Source organism: Patagioenas fasciata, chromosome 5 (assembly GCF_037038585.1).
Source record: "Patagioenas fasciata isolate bPatFas1 chromosome 5, bPatFas1.hap1, whole genome shotgun sequence".
NCBI classification, from domain to species: domain Eukaryota; kingdom Metazoa; phylum Chordata; class Aves; order Columbiformes; family Columbidae; genus Patagioenas; species Patagioenas fasciata.
Window position 1 is genome coordinate 23,544,160 of NC_092524.1, and position 19,510 is coordinate 23,563,669.

Below are 19,510 nucleotides of genomic sequence, written 5' to 3' on the forward strand. Positions count from 1 at the left end.
ATACAGGTCAAAGCAGGACAAGTCTGATCTGATAGCCCCTCAGTGTGACACAAAGCCCCAGCAAGCTACCACCAGGCACCAGTCCAGGTTTCTCTGCTTGGCAACTCCTTTGGTTGTTTAGCTCTAAGGGAGGAAGCCCTGGACAGGTACTAGAGGCAGGTACTTTGCCCAGGTGAGCAAAACTAGAGCCTGAGGGCTTCCCAGGGGCTGTACTTGGTGATCCCTTTCTTTCTCCTGGGAGGGACCGGTCTCTGCCATGTTTGTAGGTTTTGGCCATCTGAGACCTCACAGTGAACATCAACCAGCTGCAGCTGGAAGGCAGCTGTCTGCCTCCCCAAAAGTGAACAGATTGTCTTATCACCTAAGGCATGTAGCCAGATGCTGCACCACACTCACAAACACATTTGTTATAGCAGCACTGTACAGAGGTCACAGTCATGAGTGAGGTCTTCCTTGGGCTGAGCAGAGGGCTAGCATGTTGTGAAACTATGATCCAAACAGGTGAAGAATAGAGGGGAAACAACTACAAAGAAATGCTAGGATTAGCTGTTGGCTCACAAAAAGGAAAATAAATGGAATAGGATATCCTCTTGATTAACTAATATAACTCATGCTGGGAATGGATGCCAGCACACTAGTACTCTGCCAAGACAAACATTCTGTGTTGAGGAATGGCTTAAAGATAAGGGACATAGATCTGCGGACCGGTTGTACAAGCAGAGCCCATTTTGAAGACTTTAGTACAAGTAGCAAGACTAGGCCGCGGTGGGAATCGCTGACTGTTTCAGTAAAATCAGCAAGGTCACTGAGACCTTGGCAGAGTTTCACAAACAGCTTTCAACAGCACTACAATGTAGAATAAGCATAGCTAGCAGCTGCAAGTAGGAGGACCATGCAAATGTACTGTTAGAACTTAAGCCAATTAGTAGGTGACAGGTATGCATAATTATCGTGAACAGTATAAGTATATGCTATTCGGGCTAATAAATCTAACTATGCTTTATCACTCATATTGAGTCGACCTGCGTGTTCCTCCGCCGCTCAAATTTCTGGACTAATCCTACAGTGTGAAATTATTTTCCCATTCCTGGTGTAAGTCCTCATTCTCTCTTCTGGATGCAGGTTAAATTCAAATATATGTTCCCCTTTCTTAATAGCCTTCTTGGTTTTTGGTTTTGTTTTTGGTTTTCAGGTGCCTGCTTTTGCATTTCTCAGATGTTTCCTGTAGAGACAGTCCTCAGTGATTCCCTATAATTACATTCATGAAGGTAGATTATTAATTATGAAATCACAGATGACATGAAGTATTCTGTAATATCGCTACCAAGAGGGAACTGGAGGAGGTAAGAGTTAAGGGAGAAGAGCAATATCATAACAGAAGAAGTTTGTTCAGTCCTACATCCTTCAGGAAATAATCTTGTTAATGTAGTGTTACAATCTTCTGAGATTATCTCTCTCCTGGAAGGACTTATTGGAAGCTCTAAGTGCCTTTGGTAAGCCTTTGCATTTAGGCCATACATCTCCAGTACAGATGATTTGGAAACTCTAGCCCCTGCTTCAGAACAACAGGGCAGATCCTCAGCATTGGTTTAACTCTTTATCTTTTATTTGGGACAGGATTGATGCAAGGTAACAGTCTGTAGTAACACGCTGGACAGAAGTCTTTACCAAATAACCCAAATCAATCAAGCCAGTGGCCACGTAAGTGAAGGACAAGCTCATGCTAAGTATTTATGGAGCTTCTCATGCAAAACTCTAAGTGTAACACAAACAGTAATGAAGCTATTCCATGGGCATTAGCACCAGCTTCTAAAAAATTAACACATTGGATGGATTCAAATTTGCACTGCTTTTGTATGAAATTCCAAGCCAGTGAAAACTAACTTTTGTTTTCAGCTCAACTCTGACTCACATCTGTGAGACACTTGTGTCACCAGAGCTGATTCAGATCCACCTGAGTTCAAGCAGGGTGGCTCTTGGGGATCTAAGTATGCGCTGCTAAGCGAGGAAACCCAAACCTTCACTAGTGCACGATCTTCTCTTTCTGCACAACCCCTGTCGTTACGCAGCCACATGCAAAGAAACAGGGGAATGCTCTTTCTTCTATATCTGCTCCTACACCTACTGTTAAACTGATACCTTTCATCTGGTCTTAACTCATGCTGAGGTTTGATTTTAAGCCTACATGGTACAAATAGCTTCTCTATCAATGATTCCATGGTGTTTCCCTACACCCACAAAGGCTGTCCTTGTTTCTTGAAGTCAGTGGGATAGTCTTTTACCTGATACCTTGCCATTCCCTTGCGCACCATGAGCTTTATCTTGGTGTCCCACCATGTGTGAAAGTGTGGCTTTGCACAGTGCTCTGTTAATTACAGCTGGACTGTAAGCAAAGACGGCTTCTCTTCTAGTCAGTGAGACAGAAAAGAAAATTTCACAAACACAAGCTGTTCTGTGCTGTAACTCAAACATGTTACTTCTGTTGGACAAAGAAAGAGAAGGGGATTTTTGCTGAGGAAGACATGCCCTCCAATGCAGGGCCAGAGGGGTCTGCTGGATGGAGAGTTTCAGGTGTGACTGGAGCTGCCAAGATTCAAATTGCCATTCGGTTTTGTGGCACGGTCATTCATTTTGCTGTTGGCCCTGCTGACACTCCCAGCAGCCTCTGGATCTGAAAAGCCCTTTGTGCTTCTGGCAGGTGGAATAAATACCAATGCATGCATAAAAGAGGTCACTTTGGATTTCCATACAGACAGGTTTTCTTTTTTTTCTTTAATGAAATTTCAGGAGAAGGTGAGGAAAGGTAGCTAAAAGAACATTACTATGTAGCTTGTAATTGCTTATACAACTTTTTAACCTATTTACCTGTATTAACAAAAGCATGACAGAAGAGAGGCAAGGGGCTGGCTGCTCTCTGGAGCATGGTGGGGAAGGGCAGGGATGCACACAAGGATGCAGAAGGGCTCTTCTGGCATTGCATGTGTAATCTAATCTAAGCCATAATAATTTCCTACTGGCTCAGCATCAGTTGTATCATTAGCCTAACACTGAAATTAGATCTTGCATATCAGTGACATTTGCTTTCCTATTTGGACTATCTCTGCACTGCAGTACTTCCTGGCTCAATTCATGTGGGACCAACAATCCCAGTTATGTCAATCTAGATGATCTAGATGTAGCAGACAGCTTTTACTGAGCACTCCCTGCAGACCAGGAAAACCATCAAAGTGAGTGTTTCAATATGCCACTGCTCTCTTGTGTAAAATAAGAATGACTCCTTGTTACAACTTAGGGTCTTACTCCCTTCCAAATCCCTGCATTGATTGCAAACAAAGAAACAAACAGCAAATACTAAAAAGATACGTGAATTGTGAAGCATATCCATTATCTAAATCTATACTATATGTCTATGCTGTGTGCGGTCCAGCTGAGACAACTGAGCTAGTGGGCCAGATTCATTCAGCTGTTGCTCCTCTTCCTCTATTAGGCACTAGGAAATACAGATGCAGTATTTCTGCCCCCTGCATCAGACCTCTAGTCAAACAAGCTTGTGTTGTGATGTTGCGTATTAAACATGGTTTAAGCAGCACATTTCTCAGTTTTGAAGCTTCAAAGTATTCAGAAGTTGTGGCAAGGAAATGGGAGATCCTACTTTCCTCAAGTCATGGCTGTCAGAGCCACCACACTAACAACGAACATTGAAAACTGAAATTTTCCCTTTCCCCTACACACACAAAATGATGTGTCATTAAGGGGTCTTTGCAATAACCAGTGAGTTCTTCACACTTCTGAAAACTAGAGAAACCTGGGAAAGTTCCTGTGTAGGTCATAAATTTCTACAGACCCTTCCGTGCTTCTCAGGGTACAAACTTCTCATGGTACTCACTACTGATAATTGCACCTCAGGGATGGGAAAAAGCATCTGAGCCCCAGTTTGAGAACCTCCTCTTGCCCCAGGAGGCCCACAGCTGAAAGGGTGCTGGGTCTGGATCTGTAAATAGGATATGCTTCACTTCAGGCACAGGCAGTCTGATGTCTTACTGTAAATGTATGAACTGTGACACTGCAAGGGCGATTCATCCCCTCTTAGCTCCAGAAATTTCCAGTGCAGTTGTTTTCACTGGAGCCAGACATTGTGGGCTTCTTTCACATTTGATGGAGAGAAAAAGGCATTTCTGGGGACTTAGTTCATCCTGAAGAAGATATTTAAAAAGTCAGATGAGCCCTAGAAGTGCTTTCTTGAGGAACATTAGTCATTGAAAAGACTTAATTTTTGGATAAACTCCAAAGTCTAGACTACCATTTAAAAATATAACATTTTAAATGAACATTTTAGTGTGAGAAAACATTGAATTTACCCTTGTTAGCAAATACAAAATGACTTAATTCATAGTTTTTCAAATACCAGCCAGGTTCCCAGTTAGGAACTGCAAACACCATATAGTTTATCTTCTCCTGATATATTGTTGTCTTGCATTTCAGGAGGGTTTAGAAGAGATAAGGTGGGTTCCTTTCTTCACCTCTTCCCTAATCACAAAGTCATTTTGTGGTCAAGATTATTTTTAAATGTGTCTGATTAAGGACCTTAGCGTTGAATTTGAAAAGACTTAATTTAAGAACTGGCACCCAGAAAATTCAGTTTTAGCTTAGGTCTTATTTTCCTATGGAAGTTTTGGGGTCCTGGCTATTCCATTTCCTCCTGTCTTCTATTTTTAACAACTTGCCTGCTTCTTGTTACATTTCCTCTGCTCTGTATACAAAGGCATCAGTGTGAGATAGCACCGAATATTTTGTGAAAATATATTTTAAAAAATCACACACAAGCACATATAAGGAGGCTTTAATGATGTGGTTCTTTTCATGACCTGGAGCAAGAAAGAGGCACTCTGTTTTTAAAATAGCTGTTAAACTGGAGACATGAGTTAAACTCTTAGACCTTCAGGTGGCATAGACACCATAGATGTTGTAACATTTTACTTTAGCTGGGGATTTACACGCATAATGTAGTTTTATGACATTTTCCTGCAAATTACAGCAAATTTTCATTGTCAAGACATAACAGTTTGACTTTTGTTATTTATTTGTTAGAACCTCTTTCAGAGAGAGCTGGAACCAAACTGCTGTGGTCCTGCTAGGGGATCTGTACTGATCTGGGCATTTATTTATTATCTACTTTACTGCCAAATAATCCTCTCTGTTTTCTTGTCTTTATCTAGTTTAGATTCTGGAAGCGGCCTGGAAATTTCACAGAGTGCCATTATATTAATGTAAGGTATTGATATGCTAGTTGTCCAGGAGGCAATCAGAAGACCTGAGGACAACATAATCATGTTGTTGTTCTACATGCTGCCTATGATTACTTATTTTGAAATCATTAACTGAAAATACTGACAAGTTAGGTAATGAACAAAACTCACATCAAAGAAACAAAATTACTTTTGAATTAAAAAACAAATAAGCGAACAAAAAAAACCCTGCAAATGCAATGGATTTCTAAAGAATCTCTCCAGAAAACACAAGTACTCAGAAGGCCAAGTATAATAAAACTGTGACCTGAGTTGTTGAGAAGTGGTGAGGTGAGAAGCTTGGAAAAAAGAACTCTGGCTTTGTAGCTACATCTCATGGTTTAACCCCAGATAGTAATTAGGACCATGATAGCCACTCACACACTCCCTCTCACCCTCTGAGTGGGATGGGGAGAGAACCAAAAGGGGAGAAACTCATGGACTGAGATAAAAACTGTTTAACGAGACAAAAAACCCCAACAAACCAACCAACCAACCAACCAATTAAACAAAAAAACCCCTACTATTACTAATATATATAAAATAAAATAAAATAAAATAAAATAAAATAAAATAAAATAAAATAAAATAAAATAAAATAAAATAAAATAAAATAAGATAAAATAAAATAAAATAAAAATATACTCAGTGCAATCACTCGCAAAACTCCAGTTGTGCTGAACAGCCAGTCCCAGACAGGAGAGTACCCTGGTCCTGGACATTAGATCAAGAGAGAGCAAAAAGGTAAAAGGCAGAAAGGCCCAGAGCCCAACTGCAAAATGGGAGAACGGCCAAAGAACAAATTAACACCAAACTCCCAATGGAATGTAAATCCTGAATGGAACTAATTGAACTAATGAATCAGAAAACCCAGACTCATGGAATCAACCAGACAGAAAGGCTAACTCCAATTATATACCAAGCATGACACCAATGGTAGGGAATATTTTATTGATCCACCTGGATGTCAATCTAGGTGCTGTTTTGTCTGTGCTTCTCTCCTACCAATTTGCACCTGCAACTGGATGGCTGAAGAAGTTCTTAATTTCCCTGACAACAACCAAGATATCGATGAGTTCTTACATTCTCTTCATACTAAGGCAAAACCACGGCTAGCTACTGAAATAAAAACATTAATTCTATCCCATGGAAGCAGCAGTGTTATCTCATTATTCTCATAGTGTATCTGAACAAAAGCCTGTGCTAGCTATAAAGGAGAAAAGATTCTAACAGCATGAAGAAAATTAACACAACTGCAGTTAAGCCAGCATGCTAGAGGACTATAACTATAGAACTGACTGATTTATATATACATTTATATGCAAAATGGAAAGTATGTAGTTTTTTGAAAGTGCTTTTACTTTGCAATTGAATCCTCTAGTGTAGCCCTCTGCCACTCTGCAGAGTAGGATTAAAAGGTAAATCAGGCATCATAACTTTCTTTGAGCGGCGGAGGAACACGCAGGTCGACTCAATATGAGTGATAAAGCATAGTTCGATTTATTAGCCCGAATAGCATATACTTATACTGTTCACGATAATTATGCATACCTGTCACCTACTAATTGGTTTAAGCTCTAACAGTACATTTGCATGGTCCTCCTACTTGCAGCTGCTAGCTATGCTTATTCTACATTGTAGTGCTGTTGAAAGCTGTTTGTGAAACTCTGCCAAGGTCTCAGTGACCTTGCTGATTTTACTGAAACAGTCAGCGGTTCCCACTGCGGCCTAGTCTTGCTACTTATGCTAAGGCCTTCAGAATAGGCTCTGCTCGTACAACTGCTAAGCCATTCTCCAACAACTTTCCACCAGCATTTCTGATTTTGAACTTTTTCCCTTGTAGCAGAGTAGCTGAAATTGGAAATTTGCTTGGCTTGAGCAAGGGATGTGAGGATATGGAATTGTCTAGAGAGAGTGGCATAACCACATATGTTGGGGGCAATGGTGCTGGGAGTAGGAAAACTGCTCTGAAAATGCTCCAGCTGAAATTTAACATAGCTCAGAGTAAAATGGAGAGAAGGAAAAACAGTTGTGTGTCACCTGAGTGATACAACTCAGGGGTGGAATCCTGCACCTTTTGTGTAATCATGGAAAACACAGACATCACCTGATAATACTTGGAAGTTGCCGTCATGGTGGGCAGAGTGATGAGCTAAGACCCTTGCCGTGCTGTCAGGCTATACCCTAGGACATGCTGCTAATGTCACGGCATAACAGCCTCCTGCTATGGCTGTGGCAGCAGGGGAGAACTCAAAACCAAGTGCATCCCATTGCACTAATAGTAGAGCAATTGTGCACCACCACTGATGCAATTTGTCCAAAGGAAGAGCAAGGAGGACAGAACTGAAATTGTGAAGCCCACATTTATGCCTGTGGTACAAAAAAGAGGAGAAGGATTTTTGCCCCCCATTCCTCCCCACACCTAGATAGGAGGTAGGCAGAGGAAGTGGATGAGGGTCTAAACACACTGTCAGAGTGTGGGGTGGTCTTCTGGAGCACAGCATGACAGCCTGCACGTCAGTAAGAGGGAGCTAGGCAGGGGAATTTTTTTGCAATGGAGAACAGTTTCATGTTGCTCAGGGTACGGACAAATTGAGCCTTTTCAATCTCCAATTTCTGAATCCCAAACAGAGAATGCCATTACAGCTGCAACTCAGGCCAAATTGGAGATGTACAGCACAGGTTCTTTGCATATTGTGTGAATCAAAAATGAAACTTAATAGGCCAGAGATTCAGGGGCTTCCCTTTCCATGGCAGTAGAACAGAAAAGCCAGCAGCTGTTGTAGAGCAAGGAGTTCCTGCACATTTTCTAACATGCTGAGACCTGGCAGGAGGAAGAGGATTTAACATTTAAGCTAGCTTAATTTGCACTACCAGAACATCCCAGATGGGATCCATCATAATCTACTCTTTCTGGTTGCTCATTAAAACCTTTTTTGCACAAGGACTATGGAGTAGCTTGAATCTGCAGAGACGAGTCCCAGTATTAGCTGTTCACGTTGGCTCAGGCAGCTGTGAAGAGCGAGCTCCTGGTAGCACAGAGGCATGCCACAGCAACTGAGCAGATGCCTGAATCCAAGCCTGGTACATCCAGAGCTCAGGGAAAGGTGTATTAGTTTGCCCAGGTGCTTCCTGTCGCTGCAGGCTCTGGAGCCTATAGTATGCAGGGGATGGGAGAGGCTTGTCTCATTCTTTGAGCTCAATCATATTTCAGTTTGCCTTTTTTGAGAAGGCTGTCAATGTAATCACATGTCTGAGAACTGTTCCTTACTTTTGACCTGATCCTTATGTTTTCAACTGGCACAGTGACAAGGATCACAGCAGTACATACAGTTCATAACCCTTCAGTGGCAGATGCACACCCCTCTTACTCCCCCCACCCCACTTCTTCCTTCGATGTGGAAGGTGCAGACACATCCCCACCCTTTCCTACAATGGGGGTAAGAGCTTCTTTTGTTTGACCCCAGAACCTGTTGGTCAGGGTCGTTAAGAGAGAGAAGGAGTGGGGGCGCAGAGGCACCAAGGAGCTGCTGGGTCCCCACAATCAGAGTGGGGGTGCTTAGAAGTTTCAGGGCACCCCACAGCCAGAGTGGGGGTGCAGAGAAGCTTCTGGAATGCCCACAGTCAGATCTTACAAGGCTTTAAAAATGGGACCTCTCTTGCCGAGGTTTGACCCCATTGTGTGGACCTCTCAGAGCGCGGGTCAAGTGCTGTGACTGAGAGCCCTCCCGGGACTGGGACGCTGTTTGCCTCATCTCTGCGTGTAGGTGAGTGAAGTAATTCTTCGCCACTTGGATGGGTGCTTATTCAGTGCTTAAATACAAGCACGTATATTTTCTTTAATAATTCCTTGCAGGCTTGCGGGTGCTTATTCCGTGCTTAAATATAAGCATGTGTATTTTCTTTAATAATTCCTTGCCAGGTTCAAGCAAGTATATACTTTTCCCGGATTCAGGGACAGCTCTGTCATTGTTTTTGGTGAGCCACGTGTATGCACACTGTGGATCTCCATTGTTATTATTTGCTGCACCTCAATAATTACCTTGACTGATACTCAAACCTGTATTTATGTCACTATTGGGGAGCTAAAACCCCGTTTTCCACTGGTTAATCTGCTGCACCTTCTTTACCAAATAAAAGTTTGTTTTGGACCCTGTTGTCCATCTAAACTAACTTCAGGGTGCCTCTGTGACACCTTCACATGTTAAGATGTTATGAGATAAGCATACAAGTGACAGAAGGGAATATGAACACCTATTATGACTTCTGCTTTGAAAACTGATCTCTGATTCTGTTTTCTAAAGAGAATAATGTTGCAACAGTCAGGAGAGCTTTAAGCTTCATGCAGAGCTAAAGATCAAATCATTGCAAAGCCATAATGGAGACAAATTCTAAGGGATAGATGGATATATGCTGATATGCTAACATATCTGTTTAATTTGATAGATGTTAATTATGATGACAAATTTATAAATGTATTTGGATCTACATTTATCATTTTGCTGAACTATTTTAAAATTACATTATTATTACTATTTTGAATCCATCAAAAAGCTGTTGCTAAGCACAGTTCAAAACTTCCTGGTTTGCTATGTGACATTTCAGTCATATACAAAATATTGCAATATATCACTACAAATTTTTATCCTTAATTAACATAGTCCTGACTTTACATCACCATCAATCCTGTCACTGGGCATGACACATATAAATGACTAGAATTACTTTTTTTCAGAGCACTATTCCCAGATTGAAGCCAGCAAATTTAGCTTGCATCTAGAGACATGATTGCATTTTGCTCTTTTGCCTCAAATCAGTGTGAACTCCCTAAAAAATCAATTTCTATATTACAGGACTGATTGTGAAAAGAAATATGAATTGTATACTGAGCTGGTTAGAAATGAGAAATGAAAAATTTGAGCACTGGTATCTCTTAGGGGGGCTAGGTTCTCTTGAAGATGTGGATCCTCTGCAATGTACTTCTAAATAATCCTTTGTCCCCCAGAGTAAGAACCAGCATATCTGCCAATATGAGTTGAAGACAATCTGCTATCCCCAATAACCTAAAAAGTGTACTCTTTAGGCTAATAATTGGCAGAGATTAGCTTCAATATATTTTTGTACATATATTTTTTTTTCCACAGGAAACCCTTTCTGTTATTGATTATCTTTCATCTGGGCATCTCAAAATAATATCTAACCAAAAAGGGGTTAAATTCCACAGTCCTGGTGGCAGATTTGCATTACAAAGATAAAATGCCTGCCCCTTGGCAACAAAGTAATATGGAGAACTTTATGCCAAAGCCAGATATCCTCACACCTATTCTATTGTCATCAGAAGCCAAACTTGGACACACAATTTGCTGAAAGAGCACCTGATTTATTCACAGATTTGCCACAAAGACATTCCTAAGCAGGACCGAATACAGCTATGATGTGGATGGAGAGAAAGTCTCTGTATCTCTTCCATCTAATTCAGCACCTGTGCTAGACAGTACTTCCATTACATCTGTCCCTAGTTCAGCTTCCCTGAAGCCTTCCTGTGGAAGAGACAACCTACTTGAGCCATGTGGACACTGCCATCACGAGCGGTTTCACCTAATGATGTTTGATATCAGGAGACTGGAATGTCTATAGATTAGAGGACTGATAATTTCATTTCAAGACAGTGCAGAAGGTGAAGCTGCATTTGAAAACTAAAATCCAGCAGCAAAATCCCACATATTTTAGTGTAGTGAAGGAAGGACATAGATAAGCCTTCCCTGATGAGCTTGGCTCTGAATAAAATTTCCCTTTCTAGCCCTTAGCCATAGTGTGCAAAGGTACAAGAACTGGCTTTCTTGTAATGGATCCTGCCAAGCCCACAGGCTAAGCACAGTTCTTCGTTACTCTAGCGTAATTTGTTCTGAAGCTAATAGAAGCAAGAAAATAATTTTTTTTTTTCAGAGTATATTCCTTGTTTGTTCTGATCATCGGCTGGTACCCTGCATTACAGGTAGCTATTCAGAATCTACCCACATCCTGAGCAACCTGAAATTATTTATTTATCCTTGCAATACTTTTGTGATGTAGATGGCCTGTAGTTTCATTGAGAGTTAATGCATGGGAGGACATGAGTGACTTGCTAAAGCCACACAAAGTCTGCAACAGAGCTGGGATGACACCTTGCTTCCAGGTACAAAACCAGAAATCCATCCTGGTGACATGAAGGCAGTTCACAGAATCACAGAATCACAGAATGTTGGGGATGGGAAGGGACCTCAAAAGCTCATCTAGTCCAATCCCCCTGCCGGAGCAGGAACACCTAGATGAGGTTACACAGGAATGTGTCCAGGCGGGCTTTGAATGTCTCCAGAGAAGGAGAATCCACAACCACCCCGGGTAGCCTGTTCCAGTGTTCTGTTACCCTCACTGAGAAAAAGTTTCTTCTCAAATTTAAGTGGAACCTCTTGTGTTCCAGTTTGAACCCATTACCGCTTGTCCCACCATTGGTTGTCACCGAGAAGAGCCTGGCTGCATTCTCATGACACTCACCCTTTATATATTTGTAAACATTAACGAGGTCACCCCTCAGTCTCCTCTTCTCCAAGCTAAAGAGCCCCAGCTTCCTCAGCCTTTCCTCATAAGGGAGATGTTCCACTCCCTTAATCACCTTTTTTGCTCTGCACTGGACTCTCTCCAGCAGTTCCCTGTCCTTCTTGAACTGACGGGCCCAGAACTGGACACAATATTCCAGATGGGGTCTCAACAGGGCAGAGTAGAGGGGAAGGAGAACCTCTCTCGACCTACTAACCACCCCCCTTCTAATCCACCCAGGATGTCATTGGCCTTCCTGGCCACAAGGTCACAGTGCTGGTTCATGGTCATCCTGCTGTCCACCAGGACCCCCATTTCCCTTTCCCCTACGCTGCTCTCTAATAGGTCATTCCCCAACTTATACTGGAACCTGGGGTTGTTCCTACCCAGATGTAAGACTCTACAGTTTCCCTTGTTATATTCCATTACATTTTTCCCCGCCCAACTCTCCAGCCTGTCCAGGTCTCGCTGGATGGTAGCACAGCCTTCTGGCGTGTCAGCCACTCCTCCCAGCTTGGTGTCATCAGCAAACTTGCTGATAGTACACTCTATTCCCTCATCCAAATAGTTGATACATATATATTGAATAATATAGGCCCCAGTACTGACCTCTGAGGCACTCCACTAGATATAACAAGACTCCACCCCATTGACCACGACTCTCTGGCTTCTTTCCTTCAGCCAGTTGACAGTCTACCTCTCTACTCGGTTGTCTATATCGCACTCCTGTTGGAAAGTAAAATGTGGGAAAGCAAGATATGCGGTTCCAGCCACCTGGATGATAAAGGAAGATCAATACTAACATGACTATCTGGATGGTCGAAGACATAATACTAACATAATAATATATAAAGGGCCTTGGACAGATTACTTTGAAATACATTTCTCATAATTGTAAATGGTTATAGTCCAGACTCGTGAGAATGGCATCTTGGGCCAAATAACCACCCCCAAGTGCATGAGATGTGTGAATGTCCTTGGGCCTGTTCTGTGAATGAGTGGAAAAACAAGTGGGACAAACATCACATGAGTTCTGTGTGTTCTTAATAACAATTAGTGGAAAAACACCTTTTGTAAACATCTTAGTCCAGGCCTGTACCTGTAAATCCTATAAATTGTCAAGGGTGAATAAAGAAGGCCGCCTAGGCCTAGGTCAGCTCTCTGCTTGGCCAGGCTCTGTGCTCCTTCCTGAACAAGATCTCTGCCTCTGCGTGAATCTCTGTCTTCGTCCTGGTATGTATCATTCCTAATAGCCGCGCACTCCCTCAGTTTACGTGTAAGGATGCTGTGGGAGACTGTGTCAAATGCCTTACTCAAGTCAAGGTAGACCACGTCCACCGCTCTGCCATCATCCATCCATCTTGTTATGTCCTCATAAAAGTCAATGAGGTTGATCAAGCACGACTTCCCTTTGGTGAAGCCATGTTGACTGCCCTTAATGACCCTCTTATCCCTGATATGCCTTGAGAGGACACCAAGGATAAGGTGTTCCACCACCGTCCCAGGGATGGAGGAACCTCCTGGACTGTGGCTGGCTGGCCAAGTAGTCCTTTCAATAAACATCAGGGAAGTTAAAATCCCCCACCACAATCAAGGCCTGTGATTGTGAGGCTGCTCTCATCTGTCCGTAGAGGCCTCATCAACTTCCCCACCCTGATCTGGTGGCCTATAATAGATGCCGACAATAGTATCACCCTTGCCAGCCTGCCCCTTAATTTTCACCCATAGACTCTCAACTCGCTCCTCATCCGAGCCTGGACAATACTCAATACATTGTACTTGTTCTCTCACATAAAGAGCAACTCCACCATCACGCCTGGCTGGTCTGTCTTTCCTGAAAAGGTCATAGCCATCCATGACCACATTCCAGTCATGTGTGCTGTCCCACCATGTCTCCATAATGCCACTAGGTCATAATCTCCTGCCCTAACACAGGTTTCTAACTCCTCCTGCTTATTCCCCATGCTGCACGCATTGGTGTACAGGCATTTCAGAGAGCGAGCTGAGCACACTTATTTCACCCTAGGGAAATAGGAGACCTCTTAGCCTTCATCAGCTCTAGAGTCCTGCTCCACTGATGCAAGCCCAGCTACAACCCCATTCCCCTTTGAGTCTAGTTTAAAGCTCTCCAAATGATCCCTGCTAATTCCTGTCCCAGCATCCTTTTGCCCCTGTGAGATAAACCTTTCCCATATATCACTGTTTGGACTGGTGTCTTGTAAAACCAGTCGTTATCAAAGAACCCAAAGCCCTGCCTGTAGCACCAGACTTGCAGCCAATTGTTTACAGACTGAATTTTCCTATTCCATCCCATGTGATGCCAAAACTGGAAGGAGGGTAAAGAGAATCAGCATGTGTTGCTTATCTGAGGTCTGTGGTCCCACTCAGTTACTGCTACTCAGACCTCTTGTTTGTGGGCTAATCTAGTTGGAAGTTTGCTAGTGTTCACACACACCCACTCAGAATTGACAGTGCACCTACATGTAACACAGCTAGAAACAGGATTTAATTAGATTATAGGATAGACTGTGGTGATCAAACACACGGCTCAGCTACACTTAGCTAGCCACTTTCATCCCCTTTTCCCTTTATTTTTCATGTTTTTTTCCTCCCTGATCCACCTGAAATTTTCCCTTTCAACCTCCTTTGCTCTTCGCCCTAAACACTGTATATTAATTCTTGAATGTTACCAAAATGCTGTTCCCATTTCATCCCTTAATGTGCCCTGTAAGCAATAACCACCCTTAGTTTTCAAGGCATCTGGGAGACAGTTTCTTGGTTAGTTTATCTTGGTGGGCTTCACACCAGGTTCCAAGGTCTAGTGAGTCTTCTCTGATGTGCTTGGCAGCAGCCAACGTTGTGCGCTATTTCACCTGATGAGATTACTGAGGTTTCTTTGCCTTTGCTCTCCCTTCATCTTTTTGTTTTACAGGGATTACACTTTTAACTAGGTAACCCAATACTCACAAGTTAACCATGAATCACACTGGATCCTTTATCCTGTGTTAAGAAACTGAAGTGAATAAAATGCTTTCACAGCCTAGCCTGAGAGCTTCCTACTTAGCCTCTTAGTGAACTAGATCTTGTTTTTTGGTAACTGCCAAAGAGGCACCCATCCACCTTGCTTCATCTCTTAACTCCTGTTGCTGCATGTAGTCAGGGTGAGTTGGTCCAAGCCCACTGAGTGGTGAAATGGGCTGTGCTGGGTTGTCACACTGGGACCCCAGGTAGGATCAGAATCCTGGTAGGCAGAGGAAATTCCCACAGTCACATCCCTCAGTGCTCAGAATAAACTCTTTCACCTCAAGTCCCCTTCTGGAAAATGGTTCCCAAGGTGAGTTCCACCTAGGAATTAGCTATCAGGAGCTAAAATACTATTAAAGAACAGAAACTGAATCTGGATATTTGAACAAAAGTCTTATTTAAAATAAAAAATTATATTCATTTTTCCAAATGATGTGAAATCCTTACCAATAAATGTCCTCACACTCCTCTGACTATACTAAACATGTATTCTAAGAATTCTGCTTGAAACAGTATTTTTGTGCAGATTAGCTAAACACAGCTTTAGAAGTCATTTGGCAGGTTTTTACTCTTGTCAGCTGGCTTTAATTCTTAGCTAATACACCTTCTGCACTAAGTTTTCTTCTTCAGCTAGTAATACATGCTGCAAGCTTTTTAGGGAGCTAAACTTCACCGTATGAACATGCAGATCTACTTACGCACTTGAGACACACACAGGGGAATACTTTACAATCAAAAGGTACCATTTAACGAACAGGCAGCGATATTCCCATAAAAGCAGAATGGTTCATATGCTAATGTGGGTTTCTTCACTCCTGGTCACTACATACTGAAAAATAATGCTCCTCAAAACGAGGCCCACTCCTCCTCCCACTGAAGACAAGTGGGATCAGGATTGGGCCCTTAGGCTGAAAGTGCAATTTAAGTTTCCTAAATGCTCAGTTTCAGAGGTTTACAAGGATATTAAATGCGACAGGCTAGCCCTGATTAACTGGCTATAATGAAAATGTCTTTCAGTTAGGGAATGAAGATGAGTGTCAGAAAGTGGAAAGGGAGGCTTTTTCAGAGCACCATACCCCTTCCTTATTTCAGAAAAGGCAGAGTGAGCACTGATGTGCCTCACGAAGATATAGGCAGTCTGCAGGGGTGCAGCTCTGACCTAAACTCTTCCAGGCATCACTGAAGTGCTCCTGCCTGCCGCTACACGGCAAGTGGGGGTTTGGTGTCTGACACGCTAATGCCAACACAACCCTCCACGGTCCTCAAAACTGGCTGTAGGTGTGTGATGTACAACAGTTTTGAGAAAGATGAGGCAGCTCTCAGTGTGCTGTCCTGATGTACTACGAGCAACTCGCCGGTCGTTGCCAGCAGCAACATCCCTGCGCCACCAGACAGGCCGAAGCAGAGTCGTGCCATCTGGCCAGCACCGCAGATGACAGCCATGGAGCAAAAGGCCAGGTCAACGGCGCGGCCTGCAGCGCTGTCATGCTCGGCGACAATCCGAGCCGCGCTGCCCGCTCTCCTGACTAGGAGAGAGGGATGATCCTGCGGGGCGCGCTCCAGGCAACGCCCCATGCACCGGGGGTCCTGGCTCGTTTTGCCCGCTAGACTTCCCGGCCGACTCTCGGGCCCGAGGCGCGGCCCGGGGTCTCTCAGCGGCGCCTCGAGCCCAGGCCCCGCCCCGGCGGGGGTGCGGTGACCCGCCGGCAGGCCGGGGCGGTGGCAGCCTGCGAGGCGGGGCGGTGGCGGGCACCGCCCTCTGGCCCTCCCCCACTTTTCTCCGCCAGCGGCCGCAGGCTCCGTCGGGGGAGGATTGGCGGAGTAGCCCCAAAGTTTGCGAAGCGGCCGGCGCTGGGGCTATGTGGCTGCTGTGGCTACTGCTGAGTTCGGGGGGTGAGTGCGGGCGGTGGCGGCGTCCCGGGGCGCAGCCTGGGAGCGAGGGGGCGTGCTACGCTCGGCGGAGGAGGGCGCCGGGGCCTCCCACCGCCTCTTCTCGGCGTCTCGTTGCGGGCCGGGCCGGGCCGGGAATGCCGCCGGCCTCCCCTCCCATCTCCATAGCTTCTCTCCCCTCCCCGCGGCGGGCCGGGCGTAGGGAATCGCCTACCCTGCGGCTTGCTGGGTGGGCCGGGCCGGGGCGGGCGGTGATACTCAGGGCGGGCGCATGCACACGTCGCCCTTCCCCTCCCTCTCAGGGCGTGCTCTGGTGGTCCCTCCGCCGGGGGATGTGGGGGGTCGGCGTGAGCGCGGCGCCCGGACTGGTGGTGGGGCCGGGACGGGTGGGAAGTTTCTGGAGTGGCGACTGGGGTCGGGTGCCTCCGGGCCAATCTGGGCGTCGAAGGCGCCGCCGGGCCAAAAGGGCCGCGGCCTCGGTGGTACAGGCTGGGACAGGCCGACCCGGGCCTTCCTTCTGAGGCTTTCCCGGGGCGCAGGAGGCCGTCGCGGATGCAGCTGATCTCTGCCGTTCGGGGGGCTGGCCGGGCTGGCGGGACCGCGACGGACGCTGGCCGGCGCAGCGCCAAGGTCCGTGCACCTAGTGAAGCACTTGGGTCCTGCCGGGGTTGGGGTCTTACTTTTTGTTAATACTCAATTTTGTATAAGTTATTTCCTCCCTCCTTCACGGTCGACATATATCTGTCAGAGTCGGCGAGCTCACGATGTTGTGTGCAGCTTTGCAAGTGTGAATTATTTCTGCAACGTGATCTTAGCAGGTGCTTTTCCAGACAACTTAAGTAGCTTGGCTGCATGCTGCTGTGTGTGTTTCTGAATTGCACCTTGGCAATGAAGTGATGACACACAGTGGGTAAAACTCAGATTATGAAGTTAATTTTTTTTTTTTTTAAGAGTATTTGTTGTCATGAAGAACTGATACGTTTCACAGTTTCCATGATAAAAGTTTGAGTTTGTTGTAAATGGGTAGGAAGGAGGAGAAGTGTAGGCCTTGCAGTGTTAACTGCGAACTTCATCTCTAACATTTTTAAAGTCTTGTGTAGGTTTGTGGGTGTTTTGCAAAACTATTTCAGTGGTTCCTTTTTTGGAATGCTTCAGGCAAAGCTTGGTTTTATTTATGTGCATTGTTACCTTCTTCCTTATAAATTTCCATTTTACTACAGTAATGTTGCCAAAATTTCACCTAATTATTCATAGCAAGATATACATTTACATGTGTTTAATGTATTTGCTTGTAATATTACCCTTAGACTAACATGGAGGGTTCCATGCTACAAGATACTCATCTTTACATAGGAATATTTCCCAGTCACCCACATCCCATGTTCCTGTTCTATCTTGGACTGGGGGTAGTGACCAACAAGACCTGTCTCTCATAGGGAAGTTAGTATTTCAGCTTTTGAGTTGCAAACTTGTTCAATAGTTACTCTGCAGTTATTTAACCAGAGGCTATGGCTTACTTTGGGGCAGATTCAAAGAGCTTTCTGAAACTTTTTTTTTTTTTTTTCAATGTATTCTGTTTTTAAGAGTAAAGTATGGAGTCTTTAGGCATTTGTTTTTGAATGTTGCTTCCTCTGGATATTTTGGCATACCTGCCAAGCTTCCCACAGGGAGAATTAGTTTGTTTCTGCATGACCTTCACTCTGTTTTGAGTTTTAGTTCTAATAACTCCTGAAAATATTTTTTTCCTGCTGAACCATTTTTGGGTACAAATGGAAAACCTTGAAACCATGGGGATCAATTTCAGTTAACAGACAATAAACACTGAATAGTGTCTCTGTCTGAACAGTTCTTTAGTCTGCAGAAGTAACTGTTGACTTGGATTGTATGAGCAAAGATTTGCAAAGCAAAGTTTGATCTTTCATTTGCATCTTTGTTCTTAGTATTGTAGTTGGATCAAATAGTGCTTTTGATCCTGAAAGGATGCCTACATGGGAGAGATTTTTATCTTGTTATGATATATAGTGTGAACTTATACCAGGCTGGTTTAATTTCAGTTTGTAATTGCAACTGATAATTGGTCAGAAAGACTTGATCTGAAGCTTTAAATTCTTTTCCCTGCACAGGAGCTCCCCAGTCCGCTTGCTTTCTTTTTCTAGTCCCTGCCTCATTTCAAGTTTCATCAAGTTCTCAGGCATGTGCACATACATGCACACCCAGTCTCTTTCATCTGTCTGTACTCTTGCCAGTAGAAGCAGATTGTGCCCAGCTCTGATCCCCTTCTGTTGTTCTGTGTGTTCCATGATTTGACCCAGTTCCCAGTGCCTTGCTTTGGCTCAGTGTCAGCCCAGGAGTTCCTGGATTTAGGTTGGGTCCTGCAAGGATACCAGTTACCAGCTTAGACTGCAACAACATCATCAGGATAAGTAGTGTGGAATAAATTTTCTTAGTTAGAAAACAGGCATTTATGTTTATCTTCTTCCATATATATATATGGAGCATATATATATACGAATATATGTATATTTTTTCTTCTTCTGAGCTATACACAGTTACAGTGAGTTTAGGAAAGAATTGCTTCAGAGAGTTGCAAGTATATTATAGCTGAATAAACAAACAAAATGTCTCTAATAGAAAAATGAAGTCTTTATAATCCTGACCACCACTGTGCTGTATCTTCAATACTTTTTTTTTCCAGAAAAAAGTATATCTACTGAATACATTTTGAACACAATTCT

The 19,510-nt window shown here is 43.9% G+C and overlaps 1 protein-coding gene across 6 annotated transcripts in view; it reads left to right on the top strand.

Moving 5' to 3' along the window:
- The first annotated feature begins 16,629 nt into the window (after positions 1–16,629).
- The window catches only part of LDLRAD3 (low density lipoprotein receptor class A domain containing 3), a 112,191-nt gene continuing 109,310 nt past the window's right edge, over positions 16,630–19,510 (top strand). For 4 of the 6 annotated variants that reach the window (XR_011739320.1, XM_071809093.1, XM_065839507.2 and 1 more), the window contains exon 1: positions 16,646–16,778. Coding sequence is in view for 4 of the 6 variants with exons in the window: in XM_071809093.1 (XP_071665194.1) it covers positions 16,745–16,778 (34 nt within the window). In the remaining 2 variants the exon portion in view is untranslated. Of the gene's footprint in view, positions 16,779–17,165; positions 17,406–19,510 lie in introns of those variants that run through there. The other 2 variants (XM_065839510.2, XM_065839509.2) reach the window with 2 other exon arrangements.